General features: G+C 30.2%; 1 protein-coding gene across 3 annotated transcripts; it reads left to right on the top strand.

Annotated features, from left to right (window-relative positions):
* The first annotated feature begins 5,779 nt into the window (after positions 1-5,779).
* LOC123269164 (facilitated trehalose transporter Tret1-like) lies at positions 5,780-18,136 on the top strand. Of its 3 annotated transcripts, none has more exons than XM_044734739.1 (4): positions 5,780-6,044; positions 7,313-7,382; positions 7,460-7,807; positions 15,108-18,136. In XM_044734739.1, the coding sequence occupies exons 2-4, from the start codon at positions 7,326-7,328 to the stop codon at positions 16,290-16,292; spliced, it is 1,590 nt and encodes a 529-aa protein (XP_044590674.1). In that variant the 5' UTR covers positions 5,780-6,044; positions 7,313-7,325; the 3' UTR covers positions 16,293-18,136. The 3 variants fall into 3 exon arrangements, with proteins under 3 accessions (XP_044590674.1, XP_044590676.1, XP_044590675.1); XM_044734741.1 differs by lacking the exon at positions 5,780-6,044 and adding an exon at positions 6,112-6,278; XM_044734740.1 differs by lacking the exon at positions 5,780-6,044 and adding an exon at positions 6,112-6,282.
* The last annotated feature ends 721 nt before the right edge of the window (positions 18,137-18,857 follow it).

Raw genomic sequence — 18,857 nt, 5'->3', positions numbered from 1 at the left:
GTCTTTTGGGTTGGACAAGTGTGCGGTCGTACATCTGGCGAGGGGTAAGTGCTCTGTTACGGGTGATGATGTCGAGTTGGTAGATGGGAGCGTTTTAAGACAATTAGATGCCGGAGAGTTGTATAGATATCTAGGAATGGAAGAGCACCGCATGCATGCGGTCTCCGAAGTCCAAGCAACTCTCCGTAGCGAGTATGTTAGGAGACTCCGGAAAATCTGGTCCTCCGAACTTTCCGGCAAAAATAAAGTCTCCGCTACTAACACGCTCGCTGTACCAGTCTTACTATACTCTTTCGGTGTCTTAAAATGGGCCCGAAAGGATCTGCGAGATCTCGACATCAGAACCCGTAAGACTATCAACATGAACCGGAGCATGCACCCCAATTCATCAGTCGCCAGATTATACCTCTCCCGGTCGATCGGTGGGAGAGGCTTGCAGAGCTTGGAGCGGCTTCACGATCGTTTAGTCCTGGGTTTAACACACGAAGTTGTCAATTTCACTGCAGATGAGGATGACTTTCTTATGCAAATTGTTCATTAACATGAGAATGCGCATAAGGGGTCGTTCTTGTATAAGGCAGCTATATATGCAGCAAGAACCCTTGGTCTTGGAGAGATAAACGCTCTTATGGAACTCCGAAAGGAGGAATTCAAGAGCGTCATCAGGAACGCCGAGGAAAAACTACTCCTAGGCGAACTGATGGACAAGTCCATGCACAGCGTGTTCTTCAAACACGTGCGTGATCATGGCTTGTCCACCCAGCTGACGTTTTCCTTCTTAAAGTCAGCTGGCCTGATGTCCGAGACTGAAGGGTTCATATTTGCCTGCCAAGATGGTGTCATTAACACTCTAGAATACCGTAGCAAGGTGCTCCAGGTGCAGCTTCTGGACACGTCATGTAGGATGTGTAAACAACATCCGGAGACGCTCATGCACCTTTTGTCGGCATGTCCTGTGTTGGCGAGAGGTACATATATCCAGCGTCACAACGCTGCCCTGAGAGTACTGTACTACTATCTTCGTCATTACTACGGTATTGATATGACACCAGTGCTGCCTTATCTACCAGGAGATATTCCCCAGGTTGTTGAGAATGACAGTTGCAAAATTTACTGGAACATGCCATTTGCAACAACCCGGCGGATCGATCACAACAAACCTGATATTGTGCTCTTCGACAAGGCCACTCGTGACATTTATGTCATTGAGTTCTCGGCCCCGGCTGAATACAACATCTCAGCCAAAGAAGAGCACAAAAGACAGATATATCAGGATCTCCTATTTGAAATTGGCAAACTTTACCCAGGTTACCGTGTCAAGCTCGTCGTCCTGATTGTTGGCGTCCTCGGAGGGATGAAACAGTCTTTTGTATCCTCACTTGCCAGAGTTCCAGCTTGCTCATCAAAAGCTGAATTCTTGGCGGTCAGGATGCAAAAGGCTGTCATACTAGGTTCCCTCCGTCTACTTAGGAAAATGACTTTGGCCTGCTGTGATCACTAACCGCCTTGTTGTGCGGAGTGGTACAGCAGTAATGGATGGAGCTCAGGCTGGGCCCTCGGAGAATCGGACTCCGGGGACAACCCCCCTGAGCATTTAATAACATAATAATAATAATAATAATAAATAAAAGTCATTTTTATTTATTTAACTAAAAGTAAAACTAATAATACACATTAAATTCCAAATCTCGAAATCTACTTATTATAATACTAGCTATTACTCGCCCGCTCCGCTGGCATGGTCGCTTTATAGAATTGCATTTTTAGCTCTAGACATGAAATTTAAATAGAGTATTGTTTCGACTTGCACAGATTCCAAATTCTATCGAATTGGTATGTACCTTTTATCCATGTAATTATTTTACATAATATTCATTGTAACTTTCAATGTGCAATCATTATAACATTCCCGTGTCTTTCTTACAAAAATGAATTATAATTGATATGAAAAAAAAAATTTGATAAAAATTCACACGCTGTCTCTCTAAAATTGTTTTCTCTACAAGAAAATTTACTGATACAAAAATTTTGATTTTTTCACCTAAGAAATAAAATTGTTAAAAATTTTCATCAAATTAATTTTTTATTACAACATTGCTCATTTTTTTCAAAAGAAATTTTTTCTCGAAAATTTTCTTAATCTTAATCAATTTTTATCCTTAAATAACTACGTTGAATCCATTAATTAATAAAAATTTATTTGTTACATAATTCAAGTTTAAATTATAGCCTCTATAAAAAATCTGATAATGAAAAAATAATAAAAATAAAGTTTTTATTGCAAAATAATAAGGTGTAATAAAATATGTTTGATATATGAATAAGAAATAGATTAACACACATTTTTTTTAAACTATCGGATTTAGTTGCAATGGTCATTGTCAAGGTTATAATCGAGCAAGTTGTTACTCAATGATTGCATAATTGTGTAATTACTCAAGATGAATTCAATTATTGTTATTATTATCTTACATCAATGAGTATACTTACACTCAGGGCAATTACCTAAGAAACAATGTTTAATACACGAATCTATTTTTACTAACAAACAAATTAAAAGTTACCGACACAGGCAACAATATTTTCCCTTATATAATCTTATCGAATTATTATAAGAATAATAATAAAAATACCATATTATTAAGTATCGCGTGACCAAATTCGTTGTATCTGATAAGTTTTAATACAATCAAACAAATTTAACTTAAGGTATTAATATCTTCTTTTTTTTTGATAAAATTTTTTACAATCATCAATCAGTTTGTCACTTCAACAAATAATTTTTTCGCTTAAATTACTTTGTTGTGAAATTTATCAGACAAAAAACCATCGCTTTTGTTAAAAAATTTAATTGCCAAAAAAATTATTAACTATTAAAATTTATTTTATTAAGATTTCTTTTTGTTAAATTTAATATTAAGTTTTTGAAATTAAAAAAATACAAATATTTTTTTTTTTTTCTATTAAACACGGAAGTTGTGTAACTTGAACAAAAATATTACGTTACACACGAATTGAGTCAAAACAAAGAACTTTTTGATAAAATTATAGAATAATAAACTAATTACGGCATAATGGCAATAAAAAATAAAATATTTCTCACGTAACTTGGAATGACGCGGATGGAAAAAATTTAATAAATTCATTAGTGCACTGATTCTCTATAAATTTTTGTTTAAATATCTGATAAAAAAATCGTATGAATATCAAAGTTTCATCATATTGACACATTACTTCCACCTCTAGAGTCTGACCTTCCGTCGTCGTGTTCTCTCTCTCTTTCCTTCTCTTGATAAAACTGAACATTAAACATCGCAGATTGTACATACATACCAGGTAGGCAAACCTACCAATTACCCTGTGGAATTATTATGCAACAAACGTCAATGGTCTTATCAGTAAATCCAATTTGCATTGCGGTGATTATCTATCTAATCTGTACAATTAAAATCAATCGATAAATTAATCATAGGAACAATCCAGTATTTTCATCTCCATTACCATTATCGAGAAAAAAAATACTAAATATTTATGTAATTCAGATATGTGTTCAATTAATCGTAAGATAATGAGAACATTAAACATAATTTGTTTGAAAATTAAATTTGGGTAAGTAAATAATTGTTTAATTCTTCAATAGAAGAGAAAAAATTAAAGACATTTAAATGAAATACAATGTAAATGTATGCAAGGACTATCGAATCAATGTTAATCTTAATTGAAGGATAAGCAGTATGGTAATAAACATTTACATTGATGACTCAAATGAATTTAGACGAGTTAAATGTCTCTAAGACATTGAACTTCCGGAGATTAATGTCCTTGATACAGATTTCTTAATACTTATAAGGGGATTTATGTTTTATGTTTGCAAGTGGGTGATAGTTACCCTCGGGCGACAGACAATGTTCTTGAATTCTTGAATTGTTCCGCCTTCAGATCAATTACTTTTTTTTTTTTTTTTTTTTTATTTATTATTGTTTATTGTTTGTTTGTTGTTTTTTTACATTTATTTATCAACAAGTAAACAATGTTACTATTTAGATCCTGGATTGTATTCGTTCCTTATTAATTATTTTACTTTTTTCAGTTTTAATTACTAAGATCTTTATTGCATAATGGTTTATAATCAGTTATTTTAATAAGAATTAATTTATTCTCTTGAATAACGAGTTTCAAGTTTTATGCATTTGTAATTACATACCAAAAAAGACCAAAAGAGTAAGAAACATTAAATTTCGGATCTACTACAAAAAATTTTGTGTGTTTTTCTCGTAGTTTTAGTTTTTATTTTTATTGAAACTTTCAGGATAGAATAAAAAATTTATTAAAAAAAGTTTTTAGTGTTAAAATTTTGCTATTGAAAGTTCTATCCATTTAACAATTTTTAAGTTAAGGCAATTGATCCGATTGCAAAATATTTACCTTTGCATTTTTTTAAGTTCAAAAAATTAATTTTTATTTGTGTTAAATAATATTATTGTTATACTACTTATTAAAGATGATAAAAGAGTAAAAATTTTAGAAAGTAATGCGTTTTTGATAGATTACAGTACACTCTTAGTCTGAAAAAGTCAAAACTTATAAGTGAAAAGTAATTTGTAAAAAAAGTTTTTAAGTCTGATTTAATTTACTTTTCAACAATTTAAGAATAGTAAAAAAAAGTGATGTTAATGGATTGCCAATGAAATTCGAAACATTTTTCAATAAAAAGATAGAATTATTAAAAATTCGAATAAGTCAAAAAGTGTTTATGTGTAAGCTCTGCGTACTAAAAATGAAACTTTTGTTAATTATAACATAATAGATTATCTACATTATAGAGATATAGATAACATCAGTTTTTTGTACTCAAAGTTATAATGATAATTAATTAACTGCTCACTTTTTGTGAAAATAAAAAATTACAGTTATTATTCGGAAATGAGTTTTTTTTTTATTACAATGTTTCTTAAAATTTTGAAATTTTGGAAAATTAAGAAAAAAATTTTAAAGATAAAAATTTTAATTTCGAAATAGAAAAACTGTTTTATCAAATTGAAAAATCTAAACTTTGAGAATTCCGAAAGAAGACACGCATATGTGAAAATTCAATGCCACTATTTACACACGCAATAGGAGAGATACGACGTGAAAGATGTCAGATGTTCTTACTTTAGAAATTGTGTATAAATAAAATAATATTGTGTATAAATAAAATGATATTATTCTTTTTTTTTCAAAAATTAAATTTCGAAAAAATTCACAGACCGAAAAAATTATTTTTTTTTTGTCAGAAGAAATTATGTTCACTAAAATATTAATTGTTCATGAAAAATATTTGCATGAAGCTAGATAGTAAAAAGATGTTAACTTAATTAACTTTTGTTTTAAATTACAAAAAATTTGCTAACTTGATCACAAATCATTATGTCAATCTAATTCTAACAGTTACTTTGTTATGATTGACATAGAAAGGTTATCGTATTTCAAACTATAAGTAAAACAATAAATCAATTCATTTAAATTTATTCCAAATAAGACAACTAAGAAAAGTTTGTTTATTTATTTACCACATAATTTATGATTGAAAAATAAACTTATTTTATTTTCTTTAAACACATAAATTATGTCAAACGGAAAACATTATCATTATCACGTATTTGGAATATTGAATAATCTTATGACAAAATATTAAACAAAAAAATTTTTCACAACTATTACTTCGGAATTTTTAACGATTAGCAATAATGACAATCGGTGTCTACTGCAACATGAATATAAGTATATAAATGCGAGTGTAGTCCGAATGCTCTCAGTACGAGTTGAAAAATTGCCGATAGTCAGTGGCTGGCTTTTATTAAGGATTATTAAAAAACAACGTACATTCATAAGTTACTTTTATTTTTTAATTTATTTCAATAAATTAAACTGATTTTACTTTTAAGTGATGGTTTTTATAGTAAATGGTGACTTTTACTGTGATTTTTGAAATTTGGTTTCACAATGCTGTAAATTTCGATACTGAGTGATTTAATTCTATTTAAACATTATTTGATAGAAAGGTAAAATTTTTACGAATTGGTTTTTTTCTACTTTTAAAGTAATTGAAAAAATTAATGTAAAAGATGTTGATTAATTCCGATGATTTTTAAATACGAGCGACTTATTTAGTGTAATAAAAAACTTATCCGTTTTTGCATAAGAGTTTAATCTTACACAATGTGGTCAATTAAAGTTGGTGTGTAATAGTGAGATAATAATAATAATAAGAATTGTTATTATTGTTTCAACAATTCGTAAGTTAGTGTTTGTTAAATTGGCAAAACGATTTCATTGTTTAATAAGTCGTTAAAAAGTTTGTTGCAAAATATTTAATCCTTCATGAGATAAGCCGGTATTTATTTTAAATAAACCGAAAAAACAGACGTTTAAATATTTTTTCATATCGGTTTCGTTGATCTTTAAAAAAAGATTTTTTTTAAAAATTTTTTTTTATTTTGTCATAAAATATTTTGCAAAATTATTCTTTTTTTTACTAAAAAGTCACATTAATTAATTTATAAAACAAAATAACGAAGAAAAATTATTTACAAAAAAGTCACGTTTTAATTTTAATAATAAACTACCTGATAAAAAATCATCGCACAACAATTTCCAACCGATATTTTGTAAGCTTCTCCATAATGAACCATTAGCATCGTTCATTGTACTACAACCCACACTGAAAAAATATATTTGCGCATATATGCTGACAAAAATACATGTACGTCGCACATATAAAATATATACGCCACATACTTTTTTTTTGCCCCCGTATATGCGGCATATATTTTTTTTCAGTACGGGAAGAATTAATAATGTACAAAAATTTGGACAAGGTTGCTTGAACAGGCTAAATTGTTGCATACATACCCACACATTTCGTAAATTCAACTTTATCAGGCAAACTTCAACTAAAACAGACATTATTAATTAAAAATTTTTTTATTAGTTTCCACTAACTTGTCTTCCTTTCACTCTGTAAGGATCGAAGGAAACAAATTACCATTAAATAACAAAAAACAAAAGTATTTATTATTTAATCAAAATATCTCAAGCATTTTGAGTCATTGATAATAGAGTCTTATCATTCAATTTAAACGAAATTACTCATCTTACACTTCTCTTAGTCTGTTATGCTTTCGTTCCATTCATAAATTAAATTATGCTATAAAATTTCTCGTGACTCATATTATTAATTTTCAGCATGTGATCAACATATTACATATCTTATTTAAACGTATTGTCAATAATAATTTAATGGAATAGCTGCAACTTGTTTATCGTTTAGGAAAAAATTCAATATGCAAGATCAAGCGCGATACTGGTGGAAGTTACTCTATGTTGCTGACGCCAAAGGTGTAAGTACTTTTTAACAATTCCAATTCATAATTTATGGTAATAACAATAATTTATGATTCAACGTTAATAATTTCAGATAATTGCCGGCTTGGCTGCGCACTCTGGTCAAATATCGGTCGGACTATCACAAGGATTCAGTGCGATATTAGTGCCGAAATTGTTGAAATCTAATTTTGCGGGCATCAATGAAGCATCATGGGTAGCTTCGTTAGGGGTTATTTCAAATCCATTGGGGGCATTTATTGCCGGGATAACTGCGGAGTGCATGGGTAGACGCTCGGCAATAGCATTGGCGACATTGCCTCATGTTACCGGTTGGTTACTTATCGCATTCGCACATGACGTACCGACATTATACGCTGGAAGATTTATTGGCGGCATCGGTACTGGGATGGCTAATGCTCTGTATTTATACGTAACTGAGGTAATGTAGAGAAAAATTTATTATTTTTTCTTGATTGATAAGTAGTTACTCGCGGATATTTATTGCTCATATTGAAAAAATATTTCCGCTATCGTTCACAGAAAAAAAAAATGTTCTTGAATCAAGTATATAATTTTGAAGAACTTAATATTCTTGATTTGAGTAGAAAAATTCTTGATTTAAGGAAAATTTTTCTTGATTTAAGAAAATTTTACTTGATTCAAGAATTTTTCTCTTGAATCAAGTTAATTTTTTTTTTCAGTGTTAGATTATACTTACAATTTGGTTATTCATGATATTTTAAAACCTACCAGATAATATATTAGTTAAAGTTTTTATGCCATATTAGGTCAAGTGACTAGTAGATTTTTTATTTAAGCCCAAAGATGGATGGTCCATCTTCCCTTTTGTTCGAGAGCTATATTCTCTCTTCCCATTAGTTCGATGGTTGACGTAGTTATTTTGTTTATGGTTGACGTAGTTATGATTTACACAGAAAAAAAAAATTTATTTGAAGTAAATAATTTTGGAGATCTTCATCTTTTTGATTTGAATAGAAAAATTCTTAAACTAAAAAATTTTTTTAGAAAAAGAAAAATTCTTTCAAATTAAAAATTTTTTTTTATACGCCCTAATAAGTCGACATTATCATTATGATTTAGAAATGTATAATTGACAAAAATATTTTTTAATACAACCTTAATTATGGCTCCCAGTTTAAATACACTGAAAAATTGACATTAAATTTTACTATTGGTGCATTTAATATCGCTGGGCTATATGAAACTGTCGATAATTTTACTATGGAAATCCCAAAAAGTTAAATTCAAGACTAAAAAATTTACAAGTGTTCCATAATAAATGTTTGCGCGTCTGTACTATCATAAAGTTATTCGCATGCAAAGTAAAAATTAATATAATTTTCACAGTGATAACATAAGAGCTTTAAAAACATCAATTAATAGTTTTGATCGTTATAACTAAAGTATTTAAAATAGTCTTTTCTGAGGAAAAATATTTTTTTACGTAAATCTACTTAGATCAATGGAGATAAGAAAAATGCGATATAGATGTACGTAGATGTAAAAAAATATAAAGAGATCACAATTCTAACGTCCGTATAACTACTTAGATCTAAGTTGATATACGGTGATCTTGTAATTGATACTAGCAACCTGAAGTCACTATGCGACTGTAGAGATTTACAGATTATAAATAAGATAACGTTGTCTTAATGACTTTTTGATATTTTTAATCACACTATACATGGTTTGGGTACTTTTTAAATAAATTTGTAAAATAATAGTGCTGACGAGATCGATTACGAATAATTTAATGGAAAATACGTGAAAAAAATTTACAGAAGCAACAAGCTATTTAAAACTACTTCAAAAACTTGACATAAAAAATTAACTATCACTCAAAAATGTATAAAACCTTGAAAAAGTGAAAATCATTTTCAAAATAATAATATGATAGTCACAAAATTTTCCTTACTCTCTCAAATATTTGAATCACAAATGTCTATCACTGAAAAAACATCAAAATCCATTTTCAATAAAGAAATACCCGTTACAAAATTTTTCTTAGTCTCTTAATTATATAAATTAATTTTTGACATACAACTACATCCACATGGACAAAACAAAATAAATAAATAAACAAACGACGTTTATCTGTATTTTTCATATTCTGAAAAGCATGTGAAACATTGAAACATCTCAAGTTCAAGTCAAGAACTTTCCGATAATACGAAATTTAATTTCAAAAAATTATTTTATCATATAAATACGCCGGAGACAAAATTTTCCTTATTTCTTTAATTATAGAGATAACCTATGAATATTTGTAGATCGAAGTAAATATAATTGTGATATCCACAGATTCGGTAGAATCTGGCGCCAAGTTCCGTTCAAATCCATTGTTTATGATTTTCGGAAATTAAAAAAAAAATTTTAGAACGTACTTGGTGTGCGTCATTGTGTATTTCAATTTCTTTAAAGTCCTAGTAAATAGAATTTACGAATTTCATTAAAAGTAAAATATTTTGCAACCACGCACACTAAATACGTTCTAAAATTTTTTTTTTAATTTTTAAATTTACAATAAGATTTGTTTTAATTTCCAAAAATCATAAACAATCATATCAGTTACTTGGATTTTTTAATTTTTTTATTTTGTATTTTTTTGTAAAGAAAAAAAAATTTTTTTTTCCTAATTGTCTTATGAACGTGGACTTGGCGCGATTTTTTTTTACAGTGAAACTGTTTTTGTTCGGATCATTATACCTCCTTATATCTACGTAAATGTAGCTCGCTATTTTTTTTATCTTCACTGATTTACGTAGATGAAAGATATTTTTTCCCAGGTATTTTACATAAAACATTTACATATTTTATTAAACCATATTTTGTTTGTTTTAAAAAGCATTTTTCGAGATATGATACTCTCTTAAAATGAATCAGTGGAATTTCGCTGTTTCACAGCTATAAGTATACCAAGTGGTGAAATAGTGAATATACCACTAATTTCCAGTGATTTTCACTGTTTCAGATTTAGAAAAATAAATTTATGAACATGTCTATAAAATATAGGTACTTATTATAATAAATGAATAAAGAAACGTATAACATAAATAAAAATTAATATTTTCAGTCTTATTGGTGGAAACCATAGTTGAATTGTAATTTAATTTATGAATAATTTGCATTTCAAAGTTTATATAATTAATCGGTATCATATAAAGCAATAATTATGTATTTTTTAAAACGTGACACTGTTTATTTGATAGACTTGTTAAATAATTATAGTAAAAAATAAAAGTGAATTCAGAATTTAAATATGATATCACTTAATCTACTTGGGGACTTGAAAACAAAACCGCTCCGAGAGAATACGTATAACACACATGATTACTCTTCTCTTATTAGATTTCTCTTAAAACCATCTTCTGCAGTAAATTACTGAAATCCTATTGCGTAATTCAAACAAATAATTTGACTATAATTCTGTCAGATTCGCAAATTCAATTAATATCTTAATAAGTATATTAACAACACTTTCTTGAAAAAATTTGATAATTATGCAGATGACATCATAATGATTCATAACGCAACTTTAAGAAAGTTTTGCCTTTCAGATTCACCAAAAATCCCAGGTTCATTGTTATTATTATATTTGTGCATGTGTACAAGCATATCTGACCTTAAAAATTTATAATTGTATGTAAACATATATAAATATATATGAAGACGTGTGATGTTTGATTATAAAAAACCCGAAACAGTTTAAACTTCTCGCTATAGAAATCAATGATTTTCAAAAAATTGGTAAGTTATTGGTTTCACCCCGGTTTTCGAAAATCGAGTTTCCATTAGATCTCCATGTTTTGAGGTCATAGGCAGCAGTTCTAACTATTTTTACGAGGATGTCACTAACAACGTTCGAACGGTTTGACCGGTCAAAACAAGGCTTCCCGTGTAGGAGTCCCCAGAGTTGAACGACGGGGCCAAGCTTGCGCCAACACTGGGACGCCAGGCTTGGCGTCCCAGACTTGGGCCAAGACTGGGCAATTCAGCCTTGGCCGTTCCTTTGGTAAACCAAAATTGGGCCAAGGCTGGGTTAACTAACCTCAGCCGTCCAATGGCGCGCCAGTCTTGGCCCAAGACTGGCTCACCTAACTCTGGCCATTTCATGGTACGCCAGACTTGGGCCAAGGCTGGCTCACCTAGCTCTGCCCATTTGATGGCACGCCAGACTTGGGCCAAGGATGGGTAACCTAGTCGTGGCCATTCAATGGAAAATCCAAAGTTAAATAATCATTAAGTAATATAATTCTTAACAATAAATATTTTTTGTTTAACGAATATTTGTTAGCAAATGCTAAAAAATTGAAAATTTATTATTTTTTCAAAATAATTGCATATCGTCAAAATTGATATTTTAAATGAAATTATAAATTTAAATGAAATTATAAATGAATTTTTTTTTTTTTAAATTGTCTAGTCGTTAGTTAACGTTACTCTAGTTTTTTAAAAAGATCCTAGGAAAAGTTTCTAAGATATACCCTGATAGCCACGCTTTTGATTAAAAGTAGTTGCATTTCAGCAGTTACAGTTAACTTGACATCAAGTTTGCCGTAAATTTATAGTACAATAGTTGTAAACAAATTGAATGCAATTTACAGCCCCAATTTGAATACAAGTTAACACCGAACTTTTAGTTAAATTGTACTATAATTTTACTACAACTTGAATAAAATACTTGTACTGCAAGTCTTGACGTCAAATTGCACTGTAACTTGTAGACAACTTAAGTAAAAACGTTTGGTTTGCAACTTTTCATCAAGTTGGCTACAAATTTCGGCAGTAGATTGAATAAAAGTTTAAGTTAAGATGGCTATCAGGGTAAAAATGTTTGTAGGTAAACTTTTCGATATCCCGTTGTAACAGGGCTATTTACCCTGTGACGGTAAAACCGCACACGCGTGATAATTATTCGACGCAGCACTGGCGCGTCTCGGTCTTCGGGACCCATTAGCATTAAGTGGGGGAAATTTTGGGTTTCTTGGTCAGTTGAGTAGCTGCGGTGAGTGAGAAGTAGTGCAGTGTCCACTGAAGCAACATCACCAGCCAAAGTATCCAAAAAGAAGGAAGCCGATTCAGTACCAGAGTTTTCTTCAAGTATATAACTTGTTAAGGTATTGAGACTTTTGCCTCTTTGTTGAGCCTTGGGGTGCATACCCGGCTCATTAATAGTACTACTTCTCATTTATTAATTTAATTTTTGGTAATTCAATTGTCTATAAGAATTTTGCTTAATAATAATTATTTATTTAATTAATTTGGTTCGTTAGCAGTTTGAACATTCTTCTTGGGGATTTTATACCCGAGGAATGTTCTAGACCTCTTGGGTTTGGAAGTCGTAAGTAATTGATTTGTTAATTTGGCCAATTGATAATTGTCAACATCTTAGATTGGTTTAAATAAATTTATTTTATTAATTAAATTCTGAACATCGAGAAGGTTCCAATCGACATGACATAGCATTCGGTACCCGAGGTCCAAAACGTGCTACGCAGTTACGAACAACGGCGTCCATTTTGAGCGCGCAAATTCCTTTGTGAATTTTACTATGCAACAATTTACAAAATTAACAACTGGACTATTATTATAAATTATAACAATTGAATTATCATTTATTAATATAATTTGTTATTGGAAATTATTTAAAAATATTTTATTTATTGAGAATTGGCTACTGAACTTCGACGCAATTAAGATTGAATACCCGTGGATAATTTTCCGTGAATTTATTTTACATTGAGATAAATTGTTTTATTAATTATTTATAAATCGAAAAATTCCACGTGGTCATTTTATATATTGAACTATTGAAAATTAAAAGTATTATTTTATTGGAATTATTTATAAAAATATTTAACGGCGTGGATTAAGTCCCAGAAAATTAGTTAGAATTTTATAAAGAGTATTCTTAAGAATTTATTCAAAATTTAAGAAATAAATTACGAGTTGAATTGAAATAAATTTATGCGTCGATATTGTTCCTAAAAATTTATTTAATGTTGAGTATTAAACTCGTGGATAATTTAGAATAAATTCAAGCATCGGTTTTTAGTGTAGATTTTTTGAGAATTAAATTATTAGTTGTGAAAATGGTTTACGATTTAATTGCGAGCTAATGACTGAAAATTTTAATAAAAATTAATGTTGTAATTTTTGGAGTTTAATTTTATAAGTCAAAAATAAAAGTTAAGTAGAGCCAGTGTGTGTGTGTGTGTGTGTGTGTGTGTGAGCGGGTTATGTGTGTGAAGATCGTGCAGGATATGTGTGTGTGAGTGTGTACATTCTCTACTTGTTGGTTTTGTCGAGGAGAGTAGTTCAGACAGTCTATAGAGCGTGAGGGTCCGGTGGACAGCGCGATTTAGTTAGAAACTGCGGTATAGACGCTCCATAAGAGGGTACCGTCAGGATTAAGAATTTTGATAGAGCGTGTGTGCCAAGTGGACAACGCGACGTAGTTAGAAGCCGTTGTATAAACGCCAAGTGGGGTACAACGGTAGTAAGTTAGAAGCCGTGGTATAGACGCCAAGTGGGGTACCACGGTAGTAAGATAGAAACTGCAGTATAGACGCTCAAGGGAGGACACTGCAGGATTAAGTTTAGTTTTAGGCAGGTGTGGGAGACCGTTCGTTCTGACAAAGCCCAACTAGTTGTAACCAGGTTGTGGAAGACCGTCCGTTAGAACATCCCAGCTAGTCATTGTATCGTCGTTTGGAAAAAGGGTCGTTTGTAAATATCGTTTATTTCGCAGTCAATTCTCCGCGTCGCTAGGTAATAAGTTGTTAGTTTATAAGTGAGCTGAATTGTCAGCAAAATTTGTTAAAGTTGATTTGTTATTAATAAAAGTCCGGATATTGTTAAATAAAAGTTTATTCATTCCAGATCACCTTCCTCCACTCTCTCTCCCTGTAGATTATAAGCTCAGCTCTGGTTTCCGGTTCCAGGAACCGTGTTAAAAAATCCTGGTGGCGCCCTTGTTAATTTAGAATCATTTTGTTTATTGGATTGTTCTTTATTTAAATTAATTAGGGGCCAATGAACAGGCATAAACAACCCGTTACACCGTATACCGTAATGTATAAGAGCGTTCAAAACTCAAATTTTGAAATTAAATATCTCGGAAACTAGATGGTCAAAAATTCTCAAATTGCGCCAATCGATGCAGAATTATATAAATATTAATCTGCCAAAGTTTAAAAAAAAATCCTAAGAAAACGACTCTGGTGAGGATAATAACTTAACTAAGAAACTTTTTTCTTTGTTAAAAATAATTAAAATTTTCATAAATATTTTCATGAAAAATGAACATTTATACTTCATCCTAAAGTTATTTTTTTTCTATGACCTGGACTCGAAATCGAACCCATATCATTTCAGTTTCTTGCTAGGTATAACTGAGCACATTTCTAACTTTTAACTAATAATATCTTTATTTACTTTTAAAGTATATTTTAATCAAACTTAATTTTACTAAACTTAATATTAAGCTATCAAAGATTGACAAATTAGTCATTTCTTTCTCATGGAAAAATAATTTTTAGTTTACGCATAGCTGCACTAAACAATTTTCGCCATTCGATAGGATAAAACTTTTTATCTGGTCAAAAGCTCGATTTACGTCTGTAACAATGAAACTAATAACTTTCTGTTAATAATAAATATTTATGTAAAAAGAAATACCTCTATAAACATCATTTTCATATAAAATTAAATTACAGGCAGCAGCTCCACACCAAAGAGCCTGGTTAGCGTCAGCGGGCCCAATTCTGGTATCCTTTGGAGTCTTAGGAATTTATGCGCTCGGCGCTTTGACTACTTGGCACAGTAGTGCTGCGATAAGTATAATTCCAGCAATAATTTCGCTAGCTCTCACTAGAGTAATACCTGAGTCACCAGCATGGTTAGTCCGCAAAAATCGGCTGAATGAGGCCAAACAAGCATTGTTGTGGCTTCGAGGCCCTGGATTGGATTGCGAAGACGAATACAAGCAACTATGCACATCAAGTATTAAACAGTCGGAGAAAAAGTCTGAAAATTTATTAAAAGTGATCAAAACAATATGGAAACCATTCATAATCTTGTTTTTATTCTTCGCGCTTCAACAGATGTGCGGTATTTACGTAATTTTGTTTTACGCAGTAAATTTTTTAAAAGACATCGGTACAGATATTGACGAATACGTCGCTAGTGTTGGAATAAGTATAATACGACTTGCGGCAGCTATTCTGGGAGCGGGCTTGGCCAACCATTTTGGCAGGAAAAGCCTCGCATGCACCAGTGGATTGGGCATGGCTTTGTCATCTGGTGGAATCGCACTTGCTATAAAGTATCAAGGGACACCTAAATGGGTGCCATTGATATGTATTGCACTCCACGTTGCATTTTCGATGATAGGCTATCTCACTTTACCTTGGGTGATGACATCCGAATTGTATCCTCTGCAATATCGCAGCACTGCTGGTGGATTAACAACAGCGATTGCACAAGTTATGACATTTGCTGCAGTAAAATTTTATCCGCATATGAATAGCTTGATCGGATTTGAAGCAACTTTGTATATTTTCACAGTAGCGGCTTTGGTCGGTGCATTATTTGCCAGTTTCATTGTGCCTGAAACTAAAGGCAAAAGTTTGGAAGAAATTGGCAAAGGATTTTCATCATCGAATTTACAAAATAGTATCAATAGTAGTATTATTGTTTCTGATAGATTTTCAACGATACCTGATGATAAGTATGTGATCTATCCAAATGATATTGTTGTGCCTAAAGAGTACAATAACTTAGGAATGGATTTGAGTGATGAAAAAGACGTTGTATTAAGTTCTAATGCTGTAGGAAGCAATTCGGAGACTAGGGATGTTGGAGTTTTCAAAATTTCTACTTTAGAACATGGTTTTATTTGAATATTGTATGTGCGGAGGGGAAAATCGACATGAATAGTCTATTCATAATCATACTTTGTTCATACAGTAGAAAATTTGTCAAGAATGACCATTCTTGACTGTTTTTAGGTATTTATTTTATATTATTTAGTTTACACCTAAACTCGCTTTCATACCGTTTAGAGATTCGCACTCTAGATATCAGTTTTCATGACAGCAAAGAATCATTAGATACTCATGAGTCAATATTGACACATAATTATGCATGCCGATTTCTCTCTTGGTAGTTGTTGCTGACAATCATTTTGAAATGATAATAATAAGACTTTTAGATAGGTTGTTTTTTAAATGAATTTTTATATTATTATACAGTAATATTTTTATAAATTGTGTGATTAATCAAATTTACGTATTGTGTCAGAAAGATTTATTTTGGTTCGATATAGTCTAGATTGAATGATTTGTGCACCTGATAACGCAAAGCGTTTGAAGTAGTGTTCTACTCTCAACTTGGTAAGGCAAGCGACCTTTGGACATTACACTGAAAGAAAAGTGAATAGTTAGTTGAATTATAAGTATAACATCACAAGTGTAAATATATAGTTTTTTGAACGTTTTTTTTTTTTGTAGTTACTCAAATTATGCATTAGTTAAAGTAACTTTTGATAAAAAGTTATATAAACTATATTTTAATTAATATTTTAATATTATCATGTTAATTAACAAATTATTAGGTGACTAAAAGGTAGTTACAGACAATGTCTCAGATAGCTTCACTAGAAGAGCTCTTGAGGTGCAACCAAAAGATTCAAATTCGGCTCCCGATCCAGGCTGTCCGAATTATTTTTTCGGTCACTAAAAAATTCCCACCGAGTGGTCCCTCCTTTTCCTTTATCCTTTCTTCTCTCCTTTCCCAAAATTTGTCATCATTAACTTTCGATAGATAATCGAGTTGCAGTAACTTAAAATGTAGAGAGACATACTGAGTTCAAGTGAACCAAGATGACTATTATGCTCATATTTATTTAAAAATATTTTGAGTAACTATGATTTTGGAGTACAGTATAATAAATAATTTTAGGTATAAGAACTTCAATTAAACAGTGGTGATACTTACTGACTAGGTTTTCCTAGTTCAGAGAACCATATTTTTCTCTCGGTGTAAATGTTTTCATTATTTTGTTTTTCTTTCTTCCTAAAATAAGTACAATCTAGTTGTAGAGAATATCGGGCATACTCACATTCCCATTATTCGTGTCCATTGCTAGTTGAAAAAAGGAAAAAATATTATTTAAAAAAAAAATTTTACTGTCAATAAATTACGATAATTAGTAACCATAAATACACAAATTGAATACACGCTTAAAAATTGAATTAATATTTACGACTTACCTGTTTTTTTTTTTTAATTAGGGGATTTTAACTAGACGGAAAATAAAAAAAAAATTTTTATCTAATTTTTGAGAAGGGCCGTTGTGTCCCAAGGAGCCGTCGTGCCCCAGTCTCCCCTATATTAATGCAGTTTCTTAAAATAAAATTTATCTTTTAGTTGAAGATTTAAAACATCAGTTATTATGAAATATATTTTTATACATATAAATTTTAAAATTTTAAGGAAGTTCAGCGCGCTTTCGAATTTCCGTTATAACTTTACTAATATTTAGAATTTCGGTCAAAATTTTTTACAGAGTATTGAAAATATCTATTTTAAACATATATTTTATGTAAAACTTGTAAAGCAATTACAGCCATATGAATGACTTACAATTGATATTGCAACGAATCTACAAATCAGTATTAATTATGTATAATGATTATAATTGTATATAAAATGTATAGTGTAAGTGTTTAATTATTATTTTCAATCATTGTATCAATGATGAATTATTATTGTTATGATTATTAGTTATTATTATCGTTATTATTATTAATTATAAAACATGTATTATACTCTTTTGTATGTATTATATGCTAATAAAATATGATATATTATTATTGTAATTAAATAAAATTTGAAATTGAGTATGTAAAGATAAATGATTCACATACTGAACCCCTTTATAGTAGTAATAGTAATATAATATAAAAATAAAAATATAGATATGGTTCTACTTACTTTTAATTGTAATGATAGCCATTTACCGTGAACCGAAGGATTTGATTTATTGTAACATATGTGTTCTGATTAACCGCGACCTAGATGTAAGATTAACTAGATATGACTCATTATATACTTCAACGTACCATCATCATCATTATCCAATTAATATAATTAAAACTTATGGATTTTTAACATGTAGTATTATTATTATTATTGTAAGATAAAATACTGATGAACTTAAAAGGACTATTCCATAGGACTTTGCTCCAGTTACTAGAACATGAAAATTAATTATACTGGATTTTATAAGGTGAAGAAATAATTATTGATTTTATTAATAAATATTTGTTGTTAAGAAGAATTTAAAGGAACGAATTATTTATTTAGATATTACAAAATATATTTTTTCTTTAATATAGTGTTGTAATGTACTCGTCTTGTTAGATTTTAAACATTCGATTCTTTTAATATAACCCAGATACTTA

This window comes from Cotesia glomerata, linkage group LG7, assembly GCF_020080835.1.
Source record: "Cotesia glomerata isolate CgM1 linkage group LG7, MPM_Cglom_v2.3, whole genome shotgun sequence".
NCBI classification, from domain to species: domain Eukaryota; kingdom Metazoa; phylum Arthropoda; class Insecta; order Hymenoptera; family Braconidae; genus Cotesia; species Cotesia glomerata.
The sequence above is the reverse complement of the archived record's forward strand: the minus strand, read 5'-3'. Positions and strand labels throughout refer to the sequence as shown.

Bases quoted from the DNA above. Each gene is read 5' to 3' on its own strand.
- LOC123269164 (XM_044734739.1), top strand. From the start codon at position 7,326: ATGCAAGATCAAGCGCGATACTGGTGGAAGTTACTCTATGTTGCTGAC. The intron at 7,383-7,459 runs GTAAGTACTTTT...TAATAATTTCAG, and splicing joins ATGTTGCTGACGCCAAAGGT to ATAATTGCCGGCTTGGCTGC. The intron at 7,808-15,107 runs GTAATGTAGAGA...ATTAAATTACAG, and splicing joins TGTATTTATACGTAACTGAG to GCAGCAGCTCCACACCAAAG.